General features: G+C 50.0%; 7 protein-coding genes across 7 annotated transcripts; 4 read left to right on the top strand and 3 right to left on the bottom strand.

The window, feature by feature from the left end:
* Window positions 1–1,094: 1,094 nt before the first annotated feature.
* Window positions 1,095–2,800, bottom strand: N7462_000773 (uncharacterized protein; the record flags this gene model as incomplete). Its single annotated transcript, XM_057072499.1, has 2 exons — window positions 1,095–2,328; window positions 2,520–2,800. The coding sequence occupies 2 exons, from the start codon at window positions 2,798–2,800 to the stop codon at window positions 1,095–1,097; spliced, it is 1,515 nt and encodes a 504-aa protein (XP_056939029.1).
* Window positions 2,801–3,843: 1,043 nt separating this feature from the next.
* Window positions 3,844–5,132, top strand: N7462_000772 (threonine aldolase GLY1; the record flags this gene model as incomplete). The annotated part of the gene is made up of 3 exons (XM_057072498.1): window positions 3,844–3,940; window positions 4,008–4,961; window positions 5,020–5,132. The coding sequence occupies 3 exons, from the start codon at window positions 3,844–3,846 to the stop codon at window positions 5,130–5,132; spliced, it is 1,164 nt and encodes a 387-aa protein (XP_056939028.1).
* Window positions 5,133–6,295: 1,163 nt separating this feature from the next.
* Window positions 6,296–9,464, top strand: N7462_000771 (serine/threonine-protein kinase; the record flags this gene model as incomplete). Its single annotated transcript, XM_057072497.1, has 3 exons — window positions 6,296–7,180; window positions 7,241–7,641; window positions 7,691–9,464. The coding sequence occupies 3 exons, from the start codon at window positions 6,296–6,298 to the stop codon at window positions 9,462–9,464; spliced, it is 3,060 nt and encodes a 1,019-aa protein (XP_056939027.1).
* Window positions 9,465–10,322: 858 nt separating this feature from the next.
* N7462_000770 (putative alpha-1,6-mannosyltransferase subunit) lies at window positions 10,323–11,787 on the top strand (the record flags this gene model as incomplete). Its single annotated transcript, XM_057072496.1, has 2 exons — window positions 10,323–10,758; window positions 10,838–11,787. 2 exons carry the CDS (start codon window positions 10,323–10,325, stop codon window positions 11,785–11,787), a joined length of 1,386 nt encoding a protein of 461 aa, XP_056939026.1.
* Window positions 11,788–12,424: 637 nt separating this feature from the next.
* On the top strand, window positions 12,425–12,904 carry N7462_000769 (putative NADH-ubiquinone oxidoreductase 12 kda subunit; the record flags this gene model as incomplete). The annotated part of the gene is made up of 2 exons (XM_057072495.1): window positions 12,425–12,650; window positions 12,807–12,904. The coding sequence occupies 2 exons, from the start codon at window positions 12,425–12,427 to the stop codon at window positions 12,902–12,904; spliced, it is 324 nt and encodes a 107-aa protein (XP_056939025.1).
* Window positions 12,905–13,354: 450 nt separating this feature from the next.
* N7462_000768 (pH-signaling protein PalC) lies at window positions 13,355–15,101 on the bottom strand (the record flags this gene model as incomplete). The annotated part of the gene is made up of 2 exons (XM_057072494.1): window positions 13,355–13,699; window positions 13,755–15,101. 2 exons carry the CDS (start codon window positions 15,099–15,101, stop codon window positions 13,355–13,357), a joined length of 1,692 nt encoding a protein of 563 aa, XP_056939024.1.
* A 515-nt stretch (window positions 15,102–15,616) lies between these two features.
* On the bottom strand, window positions 15,617–16,799 carry N7462_000767 (uncharacterized protein; the record flags this gene model as incomplete). The annotated part of the gene is made up of 3 exons (XM_057072493.1): window positions 15,617–16,156; window positions 16,211–16,262; window positions 16,330–16,799. The coding sequence occupies 3 exons, from the start codon at window positions 16,797–16,799 to the stop codon at window positions 15,617–15,619; spliced, it is 1,062 nt and encodes a 353-aa protein (XP_056939023.1).
* Window positions 16,800–19,291: the final 2,492 nt, after the last annotated feature.

The raw sequence follows: 19,291 nt of genomic DNA, 5'->3' as shown, positions 1-19,291 counted from the left end.
CAAAACTGTCTTCCGGACACTATGAGGCCTCTTTGTCTCACAACCTTATAAGAGATAAGTAATGAAGACAAGGCCTTTGTACTGAAAATTATGAAACTTGACCCAAGAGATCAGCCTTCTACCTAGGAACTATTAGTAGACAGCTGGTTTGCTTTAGAGGAATGACCCTGGATCAAAAAGACGTATAGTTGCTCATTTATAGTCTTAGTTAAGCAGGATTTATCAGGTAAAATACGCAGTATCTTTGAGGGCTTGGGTCGTCGTGGTCGCATTGCATTTACTTAGCTAGCCCTTTTGTTTTCTTTCCTCTTGATCCTTCATGTTTGGTGAATGCACTCTTCTTCTTTAAGAGCTTAGCTTTTCACATGGACTTGACGTGTTTTGTCTCTGTTGAACCAAAAGGGCGGTGACGCATGTCATAGACATAGTCAAACATACATCTATAAGGTGCAGGACTATTCAGGTGCTCCAACACTTTGGATTCCAACTCTATTTTCTAGTAGTGCTTTCTACATTGATATTTTACTGAAATATGTACAGCAATTATGGAAAGGATGTATGTAAATGGAAGCATAGTCATCTTGATATGGAATGGCAAGGGTAATTTATAATTGGATGGTTCAATAAGTGGCTATTCCAACATGGCTTGATGAAACCTTCAAGGTAGTTGGCACCATGAAACCAGGCAAATGATATCTAAGGTGAATCACAATGGACAGTTCGAACCATAATCAGCATCTTCGAGGATGCATCGATAGAAACTGAAAGCTGGCCGAGAACTAATTCTTCTTCACAGGAAAATGGGCTCTTCGCTTCATCAGATTCAAAGAAGCAAACCCTGTATGATGGTTGCGCCGGTCCTTTAAGCCGTCATGCTTGGCTTCTATATACCATGATCAGCGTTAGTTTTGAAATGCCGACGTGCGATAGCTACCGCTGGCAGACATCTTTTGTTCCTTGGGGCACCAAATATTTTGACATTTCTGTAGCGATGAGAGAGGAACTTCTTGGCCGTCTTTATGATACTTCCAACCTGACAAACTGAACCATGAAGCCGCCACTATTTCTGAAAATTCGGTATCGTACATTCCTTCTCAGCGTGTCTCGTCTGTCTCCATCGTTTCTTCTCGTTGCATAGCCATTTGGATCATAACGTCCCGCATTGCGATCTTGGCTCTACGCTTCTCTTCTGCTTCTGTTTCCGAGCTCTTTACGCCATTTGTCATGTTCGACTGGTGTCCTTTTGGTAAATTGTCGGCATTAGTCCACGTATCGCTCCCTTTACCAGAATCATCGGCAGCCGATACTTGGTTGGATTTTCCTCCTGCATCACCAACACGATCTCTAGCTTCAACCGGGCCCATAGACTGTCCGCGTGTGCTGCGACGGAGGCGTGGTCGACCGCGTCGCGAGTACTCTGTACCTGGACTTGAATTTGCAGTCGGAACCTGGGTTGAGGTGTTGGTCACAACAAGCTCCCGGGAATCGGACGGCGCTATGTCGGCTGGTTGCGAAATGACAGGTTTGGTAGGCTGCGTCATGGATTTCCGAGGGGGTCGTCCAGGGCGCCGCTTCTCAATTTTCTCCCCATTTTCTTCATTTGTCTGAGTAAGCCTTGGTCGTTTAGCCGTACTCTTCTCTGTATTATCTGCGCGCTCTCCGGTTCCATTTGCGCCATCGGTTCGGTGGCCAGCTTCGAGACGATATTGAGACGTAGAGGCTGAAGAACTTCCAGAGTGCTTGGTAGGGACGCGGACGGAGTATGTTGGGAGGTTTTCCAAAGACAAATCATCGATCATGTCTTCTTCGTCGAACGAATCCGCAATTACTTGGCTTCCTCCAGTCGAAAAGGCATCAGGCCAAGCACGCTTCCGGCCGGCCTGCAACAGGCCGGGACTTTGCACCTCCGGTAACTTACCCTCCCTCGCCGAAAGTATTCCTGGATCTTTCTGCTTGAACTCCTCTATGAAGCGGTTCTTCAACTTCAGGGCCTCGATTTCTAGCTTGAGCTTCTCGATCTCTTCTGACTTTGACTTGAGCTCCTTCAAAACTGTCGCGATCATATCAAATCCTTGTCCATTCATATTTCCTGTTTCGCCTAAATGTCTGCTTGGGCCATTCAACTCGATGCGAAGCGCCGTGAATGAATGCTTTAAGTCTGTCATTGTATCTTGTAGGTGGTTGACTGAGGTGGATATTTGATCGATGCTTCGACCTTGATGTTGCATTTGCCGTTGCATCAGTGGGTCCACTGAATACAGATCCGATGTGCCGGCAGGTATCAGGGCACCATCTTGGATGGAGTTGCGATCTCGTTGAGGGGTTTTCCTTTAGGGGCGGATTGAGGAGTTTTTGGAGGGTCCCTTCTTTGAAGATAGGGTCGGCGGTACGCATCGTCACAATTTCCCTGAATGATACTTTGGACATCTTCCAAAGGATATTTGGGCTAAACGCAATCAGCAAATAGACGAAGAGAATACTAGACCAAGGTAATTCTATAAAAAAACCATGCCACGCACCCATTGTCAAGTTCGCAAAGAACACCCAGTTTCTGTTGGCACAATTTGCAGCTTATCTCCTGGATAATGCGCTCGCGGAGAAGCGTCATATCGGATGTGTTTGGGATCTGTTTCCGCTCCGAGGAAATCGAGATGCGATGGAGGTTGACGCTTAGCCATGCTGTCGCGAGGGAATATGAACTGGACAACTTGGCCCATTCATTCTCTAGCACGGCCAGCGAGCTAGAGCAGCGAAGACACTGGCATAGAATAGCCGGCTGTGTCAGGCTACCCAAATCCATCTTCTCGATGCGACGACGTAGGAGACCGACTACCAGAGCAACTTGAACAGAAATGTGCGGATTTCGGACGCATCACAGGAGCTGAGTCAGCGGTCCAGGCCCCTGGATGCGCTACGCCATATTTGGTTATCGATAAGGGGGTGTCTGAGCAATGACATCATTGCAGTCGAAATGAAGATAAGATTGAACATGCTGCGCCAACTGGATGGCAGATGAAAGCTAAATATCTCTTCAGTTTAGGTGCTTTCTAGTCTTCAATTTATTGGGTTTAGTCTGGATATCCGTGGTACAGATATGGAGACAAGATCTTAACCGCAGTGAAAGGATACCATGTAAAGAGATCTTGACAACATTGAGGTGCTATTTTGACAAAGTTTTAAAGTTAGCGAACGCTGGTATAACAACAAAAATAATAGAAGTTTGGCACGAAAATTCTTCCTGTGCTACGTTGTTCTTCGCTAGTATCTTGTACTACGATTCCTTCATTTCGATGTTATCCTGAAATACAATCGACCTTAGCCGAGGTGTTCCTGCCGGGCCCTTTGCCGTTTAAATTTTTCAAAAATCATTCTTTGGCGTCAGATTAAGCTCTAATGCCGACAAATTTCGTGAGCGCAAGGGAATTCTGATTCTCGGCAGATGAGAGCTACATATGGTTCCTCTTATTCGCAATTATTACTGGATCTATGATCTCTACATCCAACGAGTGCGATTTTTTTTCGTCTACTTTTGTACTATTGCCCGAATCCACCTGTCATCTTATTTGTGCTCTATTCAAAGAGCCTTCTTATGGACCCAGAGCCCCACCGGAACCTACCCTTTTTTGCATTTGAAGTATCAGGGACGTGTCATCTTTTTCGACGGCTCAGTTCCCCGCAGCTACATCACGTGACGTAACATATTCCCCGCGCTTTTTCTCCGAGTTGCCGGCTTGCAGTAGCAAGGAACTCATGAATCGCTCATTACGCCCTTTCTGTCGGCCCTTTACAACACCAAGGCCCCCGGTTAATTGCAGAGTCGCTCCTCTCATATGCAAAGCCTCCATGGCGACCCTACTGCCTAACGGAATGGCAAATGCCTCGGCAGTCAGTAGCCATACTACATGGCACGGTGCTGGAGCGGCCGAATTTGACTTGCGCAGTATGTCAATTCTCTGTCTCTTCCTGTTAGTTGGCCAGCCTTACCATACTTATAAGTCGCATCGTAGGTGACACGATGACCAAACCAACCCTTCCCATGCTTGACGCGATTTGCCAGGCGACCTTGCTGGATGACGTCTTCAACGAGGACCCAACCACCAATGCTCTCCAAAGCTACGTCGCAGAGAGGACTAGGCATGAAGATGCGCTACTGGTTTTGTCAGGTACTATGGGGAACCAAGTCGCTATTCGTTCACACCTAGCTCAGCCTCCATATGCTGTATTATGTGACCACCGATCTCACATTATCTGCTACGAAGCAGGCGGCGTCAGTTCTTGGACCGGAGCCACCGTGCAGACCGTTGTTCCCAAAAATGGCATCCACCTCACTCTTGAGGATATTCAGAAGCACGCGGTTCTTGATGACGATATCCACCACTGTCCTACAAGACTCATTAGCCTGGAGAACACCCTCGACGGGATGATCATGCCCTTGAGCGAGGCTCGCCGTATTGTGGAATGGGCTCATGCTAATGATATCAAGGTACATTTAGATGGCGCCCGGTTGTGGCAGGCTGTCGTCTCTGGAGCTGGAGGCCTGGCCGAGTACGCCAGTTTGTTTGACAGTGTTAGCCTCTGCTTTTCCAAAGGCCTCGGTGCTCCGATCGGTAGCATCATTGTTGGCTCCCAAGCTTTTATTAAGAAGGCTCGGTGGTTCCGAAAGTCGATCGGCGGTGGTGCCCGGCAAACGGGTGTCTTTGCGGCTGCTGCTCGAGTCGCCCTCGACCAAACCTTTGGTACGGACGATCACGGCAAGAGCGGCCAGCTGTCTGTAACCCATGTCAAAGCCAAGCGAATTGCGGACCTTTGGACGAGTCGCGGAGGCAAGCTGCAGTATCCCGTGCAGACAAACATGGTCTGGTTGGACCTGGAGGCGTCCGGGGTGGGGCCGAATGACCTGGCCACCATTGGAGAAGAGAAAGGGCTGAAATTACTTGGGGGCCGGGTGGTAGTTCATTACCGTCAGTACTCATGTACTATCTGTCCCTGCGATGACTCAAATTTCTGACCTATCAACAGAGGTGTCCGACGAGGCGATTGCGCGGCTGGAACAAGTATTTGACATTGCGATGAAGGGTGATTACCAGCGCAGCACAGACACAAGCCAACCGTACGGGAACAGCAAAAAATAGCCCATGTATAGAGAACAAATAACTAGACAGAATGTATTTAGAGCTTCGATGTAGGTGTAGAGGTACACGGAGAAGATAAGATTTCCGACTGAATCCATGGTTTGACGGGACTCGAAGCAGCTTATTCGTGATCGGCCAATCATTGTCCCCGCTCCGGGCTGATTCAGCCCCAGGAACCAGCGATTGCTGCCTCAGGCGGGACCCCGTGCGGCTCGAACTTCTTGTTCTCTTCGTTTCTCGGACGACGACCTGTCCAGTCTGTCCCAGCTTCCACCCCTTCCAGTCTGTTTGTTGAACCAATTTTTATCACTGTGGATAGATAGCAAGGGTGCTTGCTGGCCTGTGTGAGTCAACTTCGAGCTCCCTTAACGCAAACAAGCAGCCTTGTCGAACTTGTCCCTTCGTGAATATTTGCAAACACTGCGCTAACCAGTCGTGATTCTTTCTAGAAACTTCTTTCAAAACCTCAAAATAACCGAAACTAGCGAGAAAGTCTGATCTGCGGTCATCCAATGTATTTCATCTGTTCCATAAGTTCAGATTAGACACGTTGGTGGTCTTTTTGCTGTAGAGGCACCAGTGCCTACGGCTGTGATTCCTCTTCAATCGAGGCTCGATTGTTTCTTTCGATTCATCATATCTGGAGTGTGCCATCTAAATCCCTACAACATCTGATCCCTGGACCATTCAAGGCGTCAACTAGGCTGCGTGGGGAGTGCGAAGCATCCCGCTTTTGAGCGACCCTCCTCCTGTCTCGTGAAATCTACCATCTGGCCGCATCCCTTGTGTTGGGAAGAATTGGCCTCATATTGTATTTGGTGCCGCTCGCACTGCTTTAATTTCTCTCCATTATCATTTCCGTTTGTTGCGGTGGCAGTTCACCCAGGTGATCGCCCCGGTGACTCGTTCCTGCATCTCAGCCCCCGCACTGTCCAAAGGTATATATACCCTTGTCCCCACGGACTGTGCAACATATCCAATTTACTCACAGGCCCCGTTAGGCCAGGATTGTGTATTCAAGCCCCTTTTATGCAAAAGTTTCCTTCAATCAGCTCATATACCCCTCGCTACATCTGCCACCAGTAGTCTTTTTCTTCTTGCTTTTTTTTGCACGTTAGCGCTCCGCATCTGCATACACATTTGCATTCTATCATTGTGTCGCCATGGAGGCTACACAGGAATCCACCCAGCCTTGTGTGGACCCACGCCGCATGGGCCTGAATAATTCAGGGCTCCAAGAACAGGATCTGGCTGACATCGTCTGTATCCTGCACCCCAACTCTCACGCCGCGCATGATGCCGTTGCTGCAACCGCGAGTCTGAGCACCCAGCACATTCTCCAGCAAGATGTCTTGGATTTTGAGACCTCCGAAACAGCAGCCCTGGATATTGCACTCAGATTATCATCGAAAGTGCATGACCTTAGCGTCGGATTCTGCTTTGGACGCAACCGGGCTCGGTGTGATGTTCTGCTGGCAGTCGACGATGACGCAAAACGAGTGTCCAACACTCACTTTCGGATTTACTTGACTGGCGATGGCATTATTATGCTGCAGGATACGTCGACGAATGGCACCATAGTAGACAACTGTCGCCTACGCAAGAACCAGAAGGAAAATAGCCGAATGCTTTTAAATGGATCTGTCATCCAGGTTGTCACGGGAAATCAAGGTTCAGATGAAGTGCGATTCATCGTTCGAATTCCATCGCGAGATGGTTTTGCTGTACCATACACCAAGAATGCCCTTCGATATTTCGAGCGAGTCCAGCAACTCACAACAGGGATCAAACCGCGACAAGGTACCACGCAGCCGGGTCTTTCATGGTCGGTGTCCAATACATATGGCATGCACTGGACCGGCGGCTCGATGTACAATGTGACCGGGCAGATCGGAAAAGGTGCGTTTGCCACTGTCTACAAGCTGGCAACGAAGCAGCATGGTGCCATCTACGCTGCAAAGGAACTGGACAAGCGGCGCTTCATGAAAAATGGGATTTTAGACCAAAAAGTGGATAATGAGATGAAAATTATGCGGGATCTCAAACATGTAAGTGTGGTATGTGCTCGTCTGGCTGAATATGGCGAGACTAACGTTGGTCTGATATAGCCCAATATCGTTCAATACGTCGACCACCATGAACATGATAGATGGATCTACATAATCATGGAATACGTTGCTGGGGGAGAGCTGTCTACCTATTTGTCAAGTCACACCAAAATCCCGGAGGATATGGTGCGAACCATCGCTCGTCAGCTACTTAGAGCGCTTCATTACCTTCACAAGCGCCGAATTACGCACCGCGATATTAAACCAGATAACATTCTGATCGCATCTCTGGACCCATTGCGAGTTAAAATTTCTGACTTTGGCCTGTCAAAAGTGACTCAAGAGGAGACATTTCTGAAGACGTTCTGTGGCACGCTTTTGTACTGTGCTCCTGAGGTGTATCCCGACTACGAGACCTATCGACGTGGGGAAGCTCGAAAGAGACGACGCGTGGGGGACCCGTGAGTATTTCTTTTCTGCAGTCGCTTGAACGATAGCTAATTCTTTAAGACCTCCCAAAACATCTCCGTACAGCCAGTCAGTCGATATGTGGTCGCTTGGTGCAGTACTTTACCATATCCTGTCCGGAGTTCCTCCATACTCAGGACGCGCTGAGGACCGTGGTGTAGCCATGTTGCGTAGCATCATGGAAAGTGAGGCTGATTTCGATATACTCCGTCGCGAGGGTGTGTCTGAATCTGGCGTCAATTTTGTCGCACAGCTCCTGAACCGCGATCCTTTTTCTCGACCAACAGAAAAAGAATGCTTCCAGCATCCGTGGATTTCAGAGGTGCCGGATGTGGATGAGTATGAAGATGACGACATCCTAGTCGATGCTCATGATGGTCTTTCTGTTATTGGCGAGGACGCAGAAGAGGAACTTGATGCGTCCCAACTTTCCCTTAGGGACCATGCCGAGTATGCCCTTGTGGCTGAAGGGGAGGAGTCAAGCAGTAACGAAGCCCTTGCCAAGAGGCCACGGATTGAATCCGGTCCGACGGACATACGTTACCCATCTCTTCCCAAAATTGAGAGTTTCCAGGACGGCCAAGTCGTTGCCGAGCACCATGCCAGACGCCTCTTTGGGGAGGTCACATCATCGGCTTTGCGAAGTTCCCACGCCCTCGGTGAAACCGGCTCCTGGAATGGCGACGACATCGACGGCGACGGATTCGCTTCTTCTGGTGAGTCCATGAACGATGAACGCAGTGTCTATTCGATCATTTCTCTCCCGGAACATCCCTTCGGCGGCACGGCGCCCAGCCTCATGGGCGCAGAGAACCTGGTTGGACGACTGAACATGAACTCTTCACTCCCTATCCTACACCCTCAGGGGGGCCTGGTTAACCAAATTTCGACTCGTCAGACAAGCCCTGGACAATCCAGAGAACCCCCCAATGCCGCTAGCACTCCGCGAGTGGAACAGATCCCACTCACCTCCAGTGCAAACGACACGACCCCCAAGGCTCCTAAAATCTCCCGCCGCATCGAACTTGAGCTGCCTGAGACGGCGAGCGAGCGCTCTAGCAGTTCTAGTGCGCCAGTCAGCCGCCCCAGCCCTACGAATCCTCCCAATCCTGTTGGCAGTGCGGAGTTCGACATTGAGCTCGCAACTACACTCGATGCACAGACCGGAAAAGCCGTCCTGGAGCAGCTACGTTCGATTGATGACCAACCGCCCGAGCTGATTATCCATCGGCAGCCTGACGGCATTCCCCAAGCCATGCCGTCCACCGAGTTTACCAAGCCCTCAAAGCTCCTTGGCAGGCTCCGGAGCACCCCTGGGTCGATGTTTGACCTGAACCTCCGCCTCGAAAATCGCATGACCTCGTGGGGCCGGGGCCCCAATGCGACGGTGCGCCATCTCGACAACCTGGATGTTCGCATTCCTGCCTATGCCCTGGAAATCACATTCTGGGCCCCTGGGCTGGAACGTAAGATCGCACGGGGCAATGACTGGACCGATGTTCCGGGGGTGATGGCCGTCTTGTCGACCAAGACACGCAAGTGCATTTGGGTCAACGGGACGGAGCTGCGAAAGGGCGGCCCGGAGGGCCTGCAGTTCGGCAAGCTGTACACAGGGGACACCATAACGATCTACAAACACAAGGACAACGGAGAATTTCTCGAGTTACAGTGCGAGTTCTACCACGGCGAAAGCGCTCAGCCTCGGCCTAGCCACGAGGCCGGGTTTGTCGTACGCCAGGCACTTGTGGGCAAGTCGGACGGGGCAGCAAACCGGTTGCCCGTCCGGCCCCCTTACGCTAAGGCCGACGAGGACTAACTAATAGATTGGAGATGATCAGAATGGGATCGGGATCGGGATCGGGATGTAAATCGGATTGGAATCGGAACCGGCTGGAGTCTTGTCTTGTCATTTGTCTTGTCTCTCTGCTTCTCCGCTCTGGACATAGATTGCTGGCCCAAATTGGACGAGTTACACTATTGCATCATTAGGTGTGAGCCCGAGGTAGCACAAAGCCTATGTGGAGTAACAGGAGCTTTCACAATGGGGATTGTCCGCATGCGGTCAGTTTGTAGACCTTGAACTCGGTGACAGGAAAGTTGATCGATTGATAAGCGGGAAGCCACGGTCGAGTCGATCTCCCGAGCCTCAGATCGGCGGATGAGGTATGTCTCAGCAACGCCCGCTAAACTAAAGTCAAGGATAGAAGGCCCGATAGTCAGAAGGAGCAGTTCAATTTCGTAGTCTCTGCATTGGAAGGTAAGTTGGGGATTGTATTCTGCCGGCCCGACGTGGTGCCTGGCGCGGGCTCGCGGGACTGGCTGCTTGCGGCAGCCTCAAACCACCGAATCCCCTGTCACTGACTGGCAATCTCGCGACAGGACCCTTCGTGGGTCTGTGCAACGCCTTCATGAACGTCCCGCAATTTCTCTCTCGATCCGTCGTATCATTTAATCTTTTCTCGCCTAATATCTAATCTCCCGCCTCCCCTCCCCTCCCACTCCCAACCTTCGGTCACCCTGACCTCACCTTCCAACCTCCCGGGCACCCTTTGGAAAACGACGGTCCAATTCGGTCGACGATCACAAGTCTACACAGTCGACAATTCGCACCGCATCGCGTCCCTCTGGCATCGCTCTCGTTCGGACCCTCCTCTTACCCGCCGATCATAAACCCATGTCCCTGTCGCGATCACCCTCTCCCCACCCGGGCGGAGGGTGGTCTAGCCCGGGCCTGACTCCCGGCAGTGGCTCCTCAACACCGCGCGGCTATTCGCCCGCCTCTCTGACGCCGGGGGCCGGTAGCATATCGTGGGCTACAGCTAAGGCGAAAAGCGACGAAGTGCGCGGCTATCCGTCGTTCTCGACACGCAACAGCGGCTTCTTCTCCCGTCAGAAACACAAGATTTCCCGGCGGTTCTCGGGCTTTCGTGGACACGCGTCCCGCACTGGATATGTCGACAAAGATGCCTTCGGACGGGGAAACCTGCACCCTGGTGGTGCGGCCGGTCATGGACTAGTCGGGGCTTTCAAGATGCGTATGCGACGAGGGAGGTCCCGTACTCTCTTCGGGCTGTTTTTGTTATTGCTCGGTTATCTGTGCTTCTGGTCGAGTAAGTGATGGAATTCCCTCTTCGACTGCACGAGTCGCTCGGAAACATCAAACTAACGCGAGATTTTTCCCTGTGATAGCTCTCGTACGATTATACCGACGATCACCACTGGGTGGTGGCCGTAAGTTCGTCATTATACTGGGATCGAACGTGGAGGGAGGCGTGATGGAATGGAAGGGCGCGCGCGAATGGGCAATCGAGCGCAACAGCATTTGGAACAAGCAACAATATGTAGAGCACTGGGGCTATGAACTCGAGGTTGCCAACATGCTTGCGAAGAAGCGATACTCGCACGAATGGCGCGAGAGCTGGGAGAAGGGCGACGTGATTCGCGAGGCAATGCGCAAGTACCCGCACGCCGAGTGGTTCTGGTGGCTCGATTTGAACACCTGGGTGATGGAACATGACACTTCGCTCCAGAGCCACATTTTCAATGACTTGGAGTCGAATGTTTACCGTGATATCAATGCTTACAACCCGCTGAACATGACACATCCGCTACCAGAGTTCTGGCTGGACGACTTAGGCCGTGCCCTCGAGGGCGATGAGAACCCGGAATCCCTGAACCTGCTTCTCACGCAAGACTGCTCGGGGTTCAATCTGGGCTCCTTCTTTCTGCGCCGGTCCCTCTGGGCTGACCGACTTCTCGATGCATGGTGGGACCCCGTCATGTACGAACAGATGCATATGGAGTGGGAGCACAAGGAACAGAATGCACTGGAATACATCTACCAGAGCCAGGCTTGGATCCGCAGCAGTGTTGGCTTTCTTCCTCAACGGAGTATCAACGCGTTTCCCCTCGGCGCCTGCGGCGACGAGAACAACCCCACCGTGCATTACCAAGAAGAAGACCACGACTTCGTGGTGAACATGGCCGGGTGCATGTTCGGTCGAGACTGCTGGTCTGAAGTATACAACTACCGTGAGATTAGCAAGCAGCACAACCGCACGCGCTGGGCGCGACTTCTGGACCACCTTCATGGCATCTATGGCTGGGCATTCAAGACAGATGGCCGCAATGGTCAATAAGTCCAACTGCGCTCCAGCCATATAAACGTGGCCAAATTCCTTTGTTTCTTGTCCCTTTCGATATTCAACGTCACTTTTTTCATGGCCTGGACGCATTTTATCTGGATGGCCAAGCATTGTATGATACAGTTTACACTTTAAAAAGACTGGCAGGCTGGGGGTGTACATTGGGTTTGGGAGTATCTGCATTCGTTGGGGGTTGCAGGTGTAATCGGCGCTGGATTTTGCAACTGCACAAATATTACTTGGCTTTAATTGGTTTCTGCCTTTGGACATGAACTTCTTGAATTATTCCAGAATAAGTTGGTCGCTTTCGTAAATTAGGTGTAGATGATCCTGCTATTCTGCCGCTTAAATTCCTAAATTAGGAAGGAATCTGACAAATCACGTTATCGTAAAACACTTCCCCCTCCACCGCTCTTGATATTCACCGCCTATACTTCCACCAATCATCGATAACGTAATCCATCCACCGGAGGAGAGATGGATCGTCAACCCGATCAACGTTCATCGCGACCTTCCAAAAGCCTTATCCAACGCCTCCTGGACCCCATTGTCCAGACTTTCCAGCTGTCTCCGGACCTTCGACCCATTTCAACTCTCGGAATCCGAAACAGACCCTGTATCAACCACCAAGATGCCGACTCCCGAGTCCGCGGCCTTCCTTGCCAAAAAGCCCACCGTCCCCCCGACCTACGAGGGCGTCGACTTCAACGACACCGTGGCCGTTCACAACGCCCGTGATGCCATCATCCGTGAGCAGTGGGTACGCAGCATGATGTCTCGCCTGGTCGGCGAGGAATTGGGCAAGTGCTACAACCGCGAGGGCGTGAACCACATTGAGAAATGTGCTCACCTGCGAGGTAAGATCTGCTTCACTTGGTACCCGTCGCGATGGGTGGGGGCTCTCTCGATGTCAACTCCTCGGTGTCCTGGCTCGAGCAATGGATGATTGAGCTCGCTAGCCCCGAATTGGGCCGTTCCAATCTGAGCCAGATTTACTAACATGTTCGCAACAGAGCGATACTTCGAGCTGCTTAGCGAGCGCAAGGTCAAGGGCTACCTGTTCCAGGAGAAGAACTACTTCGAGAAGTTCCAGGCGGATAAGACCGCTTAAAACAAGGCCTGAAATGTCCTTTAAGCGCGAAAACCGGGGCGAGTGGGTGTGGAAATGAGAGTTCTGCGGCGGTTGGCTCCTGTCTCCGAAGATGAGAGCTGGAAAGTACCCATGATACCACAGTCTCGCCCATATGGAGCTTGCCATTCAATGTCCACCACCGCTTCTCTTTGTAGCGTCGGGGGTGTCGCACAGGTGTCAGGACAGGGCGTACCAGGAATGATGTTAACACCAGCAACCTTCGGCTTCTACACCTACGCTGTTTTTGGAAAAGATGGAGAGCACAACAGGAAGGTTTGCTCCCGTGCACTGTACATATACTATATCATTGTTTGGTCAATTTTATTTCATTTTGAAGAACAGCCGCAGTGTTCAAGGCTCCTAGACGGAAACGTATATCAGACATCACCCACCTAGAGGTCCGTCTTTTGCTGTACCGATCAATTAGCTCTATTCTACGGAAATAAAGAGAGCATATAACGCGTATCCTTTTATCTGCGCTTGGGCCATAGTTCTGGGTATCATATCAATAGTACACATTTGAGGCTGTCTGGGTCCGATCAGGAAATCCGCCAGGAGGCACCGACCCCCAGCTGACACAGGTTCTTCGTCGCTATCATCTGGATCACTTCCAAAGTGCAGGTCCAATCTCTCGTCTGGCTGGGCTCGCATTTGCATCAAGTGTTCTCTGTCCAGGGAGTCGGCCTTGTAAGGTGCAGGCGGAGTATGGATATCCCGACCAGACGGCAAGTTAGCAAGCAGAGGAGCAGATGGGGGAATGGGTTGGGTGTTAATCTAGAGAAGGAATCAGTAACGTACCACATTGGCCCGGAGGAAATCAAGAACTTACAGTATCGTTCATTTTCACCCACTTCGTCTCCAGCATAGTAATCACCTGGCGCTCCTCGCTACGTCCTGCATCATCTCCCGGATCCAACGCGCCCTTGGCACCGTGCCCACTGCCGGCGTCTTTGCCAATCTTTCGCTCTTCCCGCCGCTCTGTCCATTCACGCTTCAATCGAGAAAAGCCGCTCTTCGCAGGGACTCCAGCAGCTTCTTCTTCAGCAGAAGACCCCCCTCGAAGTCCCAAAGGAGTCCGCGCCGCACGCAGCCACGCAATGCCCTCACCGGTCTTGCCAGCCAGCTCCGCATCAATACCGAAGAACCGACAAGCGCGAGCGCGAGCGACACGGCCCAGCACACCCGCATAGCCGATAACCTCCTCATCAACACGGAGACTCCGCCCAGCCCCAGATCCCACGGCGCTCAACCCAGCGTTAGCTTGCTCTGCATACTCCGCTGCGCGCACACACAGCCTTGCAAAAAGAAGCGCCCGCACCTTCGGGATTTCCGGCGCGCGGACCATCCATTCCCGGTCATTCGGGTTACGGGATTGAATGCACGCCGTGACGTAGGCATCATCTTTCATAACCGCAAGGAGCGTCGCTTCCGAAAGAGCCAGTGACGATAATGCAGATTGCGTGCTGGCGTCCAGGTCCGGCACAGTCGCTGTCGTGGCGGCGGAGAGCGCAGGAGACGAAGCAAGGAACCCATGCGCCGAGCTAGCGTGTAGCAGGTTGCGGGTCGCATTTTGCACTGCAGCAAGGCGTTGTTCGGCAGTTTGTGTTGTGGCTGCATAGAGGGTTTCCACAACGCCCACGCGCGCGAGCCGGCTCAGGACATATCCGAGTGTTGTAAGTGTAAACGCGATTTCAAAGTCGATGCCTTGGCCGGATACGCGCGCTCCGCGGGGACGAAATGATTTAGCGGTTGATATGCCAGTGGAGCCTCCCGTATTAAGTATATTGCCTGCCGATAGGGTAGGCTTCCAGGAAGATTCGATCTCGGCGCGGAGTGTGATCTCGATATGTTCGCCGGCGAGGGAGCTCATGTTTCTAGAGCTATCGATTCTGTCACCATCGCCAGAATGTGTATATTCATGATGAATTGGTCTCCCTGTAAGACCATGTGCGATCGTAAAGACATAAGGTATGTATTCATTCAGAGCGGCGAGGACCGTCGGGAGGTGAGCGTCCTGTCGGGAGCCGCGGGGTAGGCGTTTGTGAGCTTTGAGGGCGATGCGGAGAGCATGGCGGGCAGTGGAGGCAGCCTGTGGGAGTGACGGGTGTGTTGAAGAGGAAATGAATGTTTGGAATGACAAAGGGGAAGTTGTTGGCAGAGTAAACGCGTAAACCATTCTGATGACGGTGCGATGCGGGGAGTTGGAGATGTTTGGAGACCCAGCCAGCCTGATGTCACCGCCGGCTAAGATAAGCGTGGGCTTGGCGATAGCAAGTATGGCGGGTTGCCGGATATCCAAACCGGGATGTGGTCAACTATCAATGCATGTCACTCTTTCCAGTAGACTATGATTTATTATGAGAATGTTTTTCGGTTAAGATGATCGCCTTCTTCATCTCTTTTTCTGCCAGGGACATTCTTAAATTAACATAATAGAGTTATCAGATGGACAGGTCTGCATGGGAGCAACGGTTTGGGCAATCTGAGTTTATATGGGAAATGGCGCTGCTATAATATTGCCCAATTCCTATCTGATTTTGAATAGTAAGCTTGGGAACTGTAGATTGTAACAGGCTGGGAGGAAGGTTTTACGACTTCGTTCGTAACAATTTTAAACAAGCAACTACCCAGTGATGTATAGATCGAAATGCAGAGACATAGAAAGGCTCCACAAATTGATGCCCAACCTATCTAAGACTGAGTCGTGAGATCATCAATGCTATCAAAAATTGTACAGTCATCGTCATCTTCGCACATAGTCGTTCGACCGAGGTTCTTGTCCACAGGTCCTGTCGGCCCACTAGTGTAGTGACATTCAGATGAGATGCAGTACTGGCCCGTCTCAATGTCATCAAGAAGCCCAGATGGGTATTGCTCATCACCCCAGTGGCCGAGCCAATTTAGCCAGTCAGATGTCTCATCTGCCTCCTCAGTAGCCCCTGTTCCCGCCCCAGATGCGACGACGAAGTCGTCTGCATCAACATCGTATGTGTAGCCACGGTAGTTAAGCGTCATATCCCACATGTATCCTTTGTCAGTCTTATCAGTGATGAGGCCCAGTGCGATAGTATATTCCTGGGTGCCTGCGGTCACATAGTTGGCGTGTCCTCCGTACGCGACGTACGTAACAGGGCGTTCGCCTGAGAAGTCTACCACATCCCAGTAGTAGGCTGAACCAGCGCTATGCTGGGAAACATAAATGGCGTAGGGCTCTTCATCCACGAACCTGATCTATTATGATATGGATTAGCGAGAGATGATATACGCACGTGATTGAGTGTTTACCATGACATGCTCCCAGTCACCGACATGATCATCAAAGTTGATGTCCAATACACTGGCCAGAATGTTATATTCAATACTTATTCGTGACTTCAGTGCGCAAAGAGGTTTTGGACACTCACCCTCCGCCATAGTTGTAAGAATAGAAGTAGAAGTAGAAGACATCTGTCGTGGTGCTGTTCTTCTCTGCGACAATGATAGTACCTGGAGCCGCGCTTAAACCATCGCTGTCAGGAATACCATATTCCGAAGCAAGCCAGGCGGGTATACTATCCAGTGGATTCAGAATTGGGCCATCCGAGGCAGTCAGGTAAACATCCGAAGCAAGATTGTTAAGCGTGTCGAGAGTAACCGACCCATTGGTCCCGGTAGCGGTATAATCAACCTCGGGCTCAACGTTGGCCAAATGCGTCGTAATGTCAGATGGGAACCATGCCTCACCACTGTAAAGGTACGATATGGGCGCGTATGTGATGGCATAGTCGGGGAGTGTATCGCGTCTGCGCAACTTTGGGCCAGCCTGCTTGTGAGGCGCCGCGGCCGCAAGGCTGGCGAATGCAAAGAGCGTGGAAATTTGGCGGACTGAAGGCATCCTTTCTCCTGTGATAGTGAATGATCAACTATGCGGAGTAATCTGGGTGGTCACTGCCATTCTTATAGGCTTTTCCGCCGAAAATTAATGGCTAGTCCCCGTTTAGGCATTCTGTTGGGTTGTGACCAAGTCAGACCGAAATAGATTGTCATCTCTGGTCAGTGACCCATGAAGAGGAGACGGCTTCTCATGCTCAATGCAAGTAGCAGGGACAGAGTGACGAGGTAAGAGTGGATTCGGGTATAAAACGGACGAGATAGGATGGGCGGGGCGCACGTGGACCAGCCTCGAGGGACATACACAAACAAGAGACAGACAAGGAGAGCTGTATTGGTGTAGAAGCTCTTCATGGGCGAGGTGAAGGGCCAGTGAGATTGGTCCAGGGGAGATCGTGTTCTGCATGCAACCCACCATGTGAACAGTTGATAGGCGGGCAAGCCATGGAATGCAAAGATCAGCGTAGGTGGCGCTGGTGACTTGCCCCGACAATATTAATGTAACTCGGGACGGAGCGGGCTAACTTTGATCAAATAAGGCACAAATCTATTGAGCAACAAGCATTGTCTTAGCTCCAATTGCACCTAGCTCAACGCGTAATCAGCTGCAGAGGCGGAACTTTTGCGAAGGCTTTGTTGCTTTATTTCCCTGCCTTCTTTTTATTTTATTTTCTTTTAATTCTCTATTTGCAGAACTCAAATAGAGATTCAAATTTTGATATATGGAAATTGCTCTCTTGTAATTTAAACCTACTAAATACTTGTTCCAACAAATTATAATTCATTGTAGCATACTTGCTCTTGGGGCTTCAGAGAAATGCAGCTGTTTGGCTAGAGCAAAAAGCACGATCGGCTCAACATCTTCCCTCTTCTCTAGGAACAGAGTAGGTCTTTACCAAGTGACTGCGCTCATTTGATCTAAAAGATTATTGAATCATAAAAGTACAAATGACGGTGCCGAAACAGGAACTTCCAGGAGGATAAAAATTTTTAAATGCATCGACGCCAAGATTTATTTGATCTACCTATTTCTATCCCATTGGTGGAGATGATCAACAAATTGAACATCAAATTGATCAACAGGGAAATCCGCAGCAACCTACCCCATTGCGGAACTTATACCGATATTTGTCTTCCCATGCGGCCCTGAGAAGTTCTCTACCTCGGCACAACAATCGATCTACGCCAATATCATCAGATTGTAGGATTCAAACAGCATGCACATCAAAATTATTGAGAAATAGCTAGTTTTGTAGGCATTTGCTTGAATGACGAAATGACCCTCTAGTTAATGTAGCTTTTCCCTCTCTGTAAAGACAAGTCTTATCTATTTCTTATATTCATCGCCATCGTCTGATCTTTGTGCATCAAGTACCATGACATCAAAAAAGCTTCATGGATGTAGTCAAGAGCCGTGTACGGGGAATTCTCAATTCTCTACTCAGTCCTTGCTGTGCAGTGAAGCCTAGGGATCTCGCCTTACTCAAATCCAAGCTTCGATTAAAGCCCATGAGCTTCATGACACTATTCATTGAACCAGCATTGCGCATGCTGGTATACATTGGCGAACTGGCGATCTTGGGTATGGCACAGTGATGGTGTGTTTCGGATATTTTGAAATTCAGAAGAAGCGTTTACGCAAAAATGAACGAAAAAATACAGCACACCAAGCAAAATGGTAGTGAAATACTCCAACTTATCTGGGTTCTATGAAGATACTTCTTCGTTCGTGATAGATGTTGCAAAGCCACGTGGCGTTACAATGAGAGTCAGAGCCAGCGGGGTCTCAAAAGTGCTGGGAGACTTATTACAAAATAGGCCTCAGGAGGTGACTGTGGTGAACCAGGAAAATAAGATAACTCCCACTGTCTTTCAAGAGAAAAAGCCCAGAAGGGGGTTTTAAAATAATTTGTTGAACAAATATGAGTGGCTTTGTCATTATTGTAGAGTTCAAAATTCTATTTCATCCTGATTGGAGCTTTGCTCTCTCAAAATTTGTTTACTCCCATTTTTGGTTTTTTTCATGGTTGTTGGACTTTGGGAGGTATATTGCAAGTTCTGCTCAGTGGAGAGCTCGGTGTCAGGAGTGTCAGTCTGCAATGGAGACACAGTGCCGCTATTCTTCAGGTCCTCGAGTGACTCAGTGAAACTGACTTCTAATATTCGCGAGACAGAGTGTTTACTATTAGGTATCATAGTGATCTTTTAAAATGAATATCGATAATATATCTATAAGATTCAGATATCTATATCTTAGGGATATTTACTATTATATATAAGAATAAATCTCCGGTATAAAAGCCTATAGTATTATCTAGTAAGTTTCCGAGCGCGAGTAGACTGACTTGGAGGATTTCAATTGAATACTAATATATAGAGGACTACTATATCCCATCGCTGATACTCTTAAATGACTATAATTATTGTAATTATTGTCAGGCTTTTTTTCCCTTCTCATGCACTACCCTTGAAATCGGAACTCTATCCCGTACTACA

The sequence above is a fragment of the Penicillium macrosclerotiorum genome (assembly GCF_028827735.1).
Source record: "Penicillium macrosclerotiorum strain IBT 26536 chromosome Unknown utg000001l_segment0_segment0, whole genome shotgun sequence".
NCBI classification, from domain to species: domain Eukaryota; kingdom Fungi; phylum Ascomycota; class Eurotiomycetes; order Eurotiales; family Aspergillaceae; genus Penicillium; species Penicillium macrosclerotiorum.
This window is presented reverse-complemented; position numbering and strand designations above follow the sequence as displayed.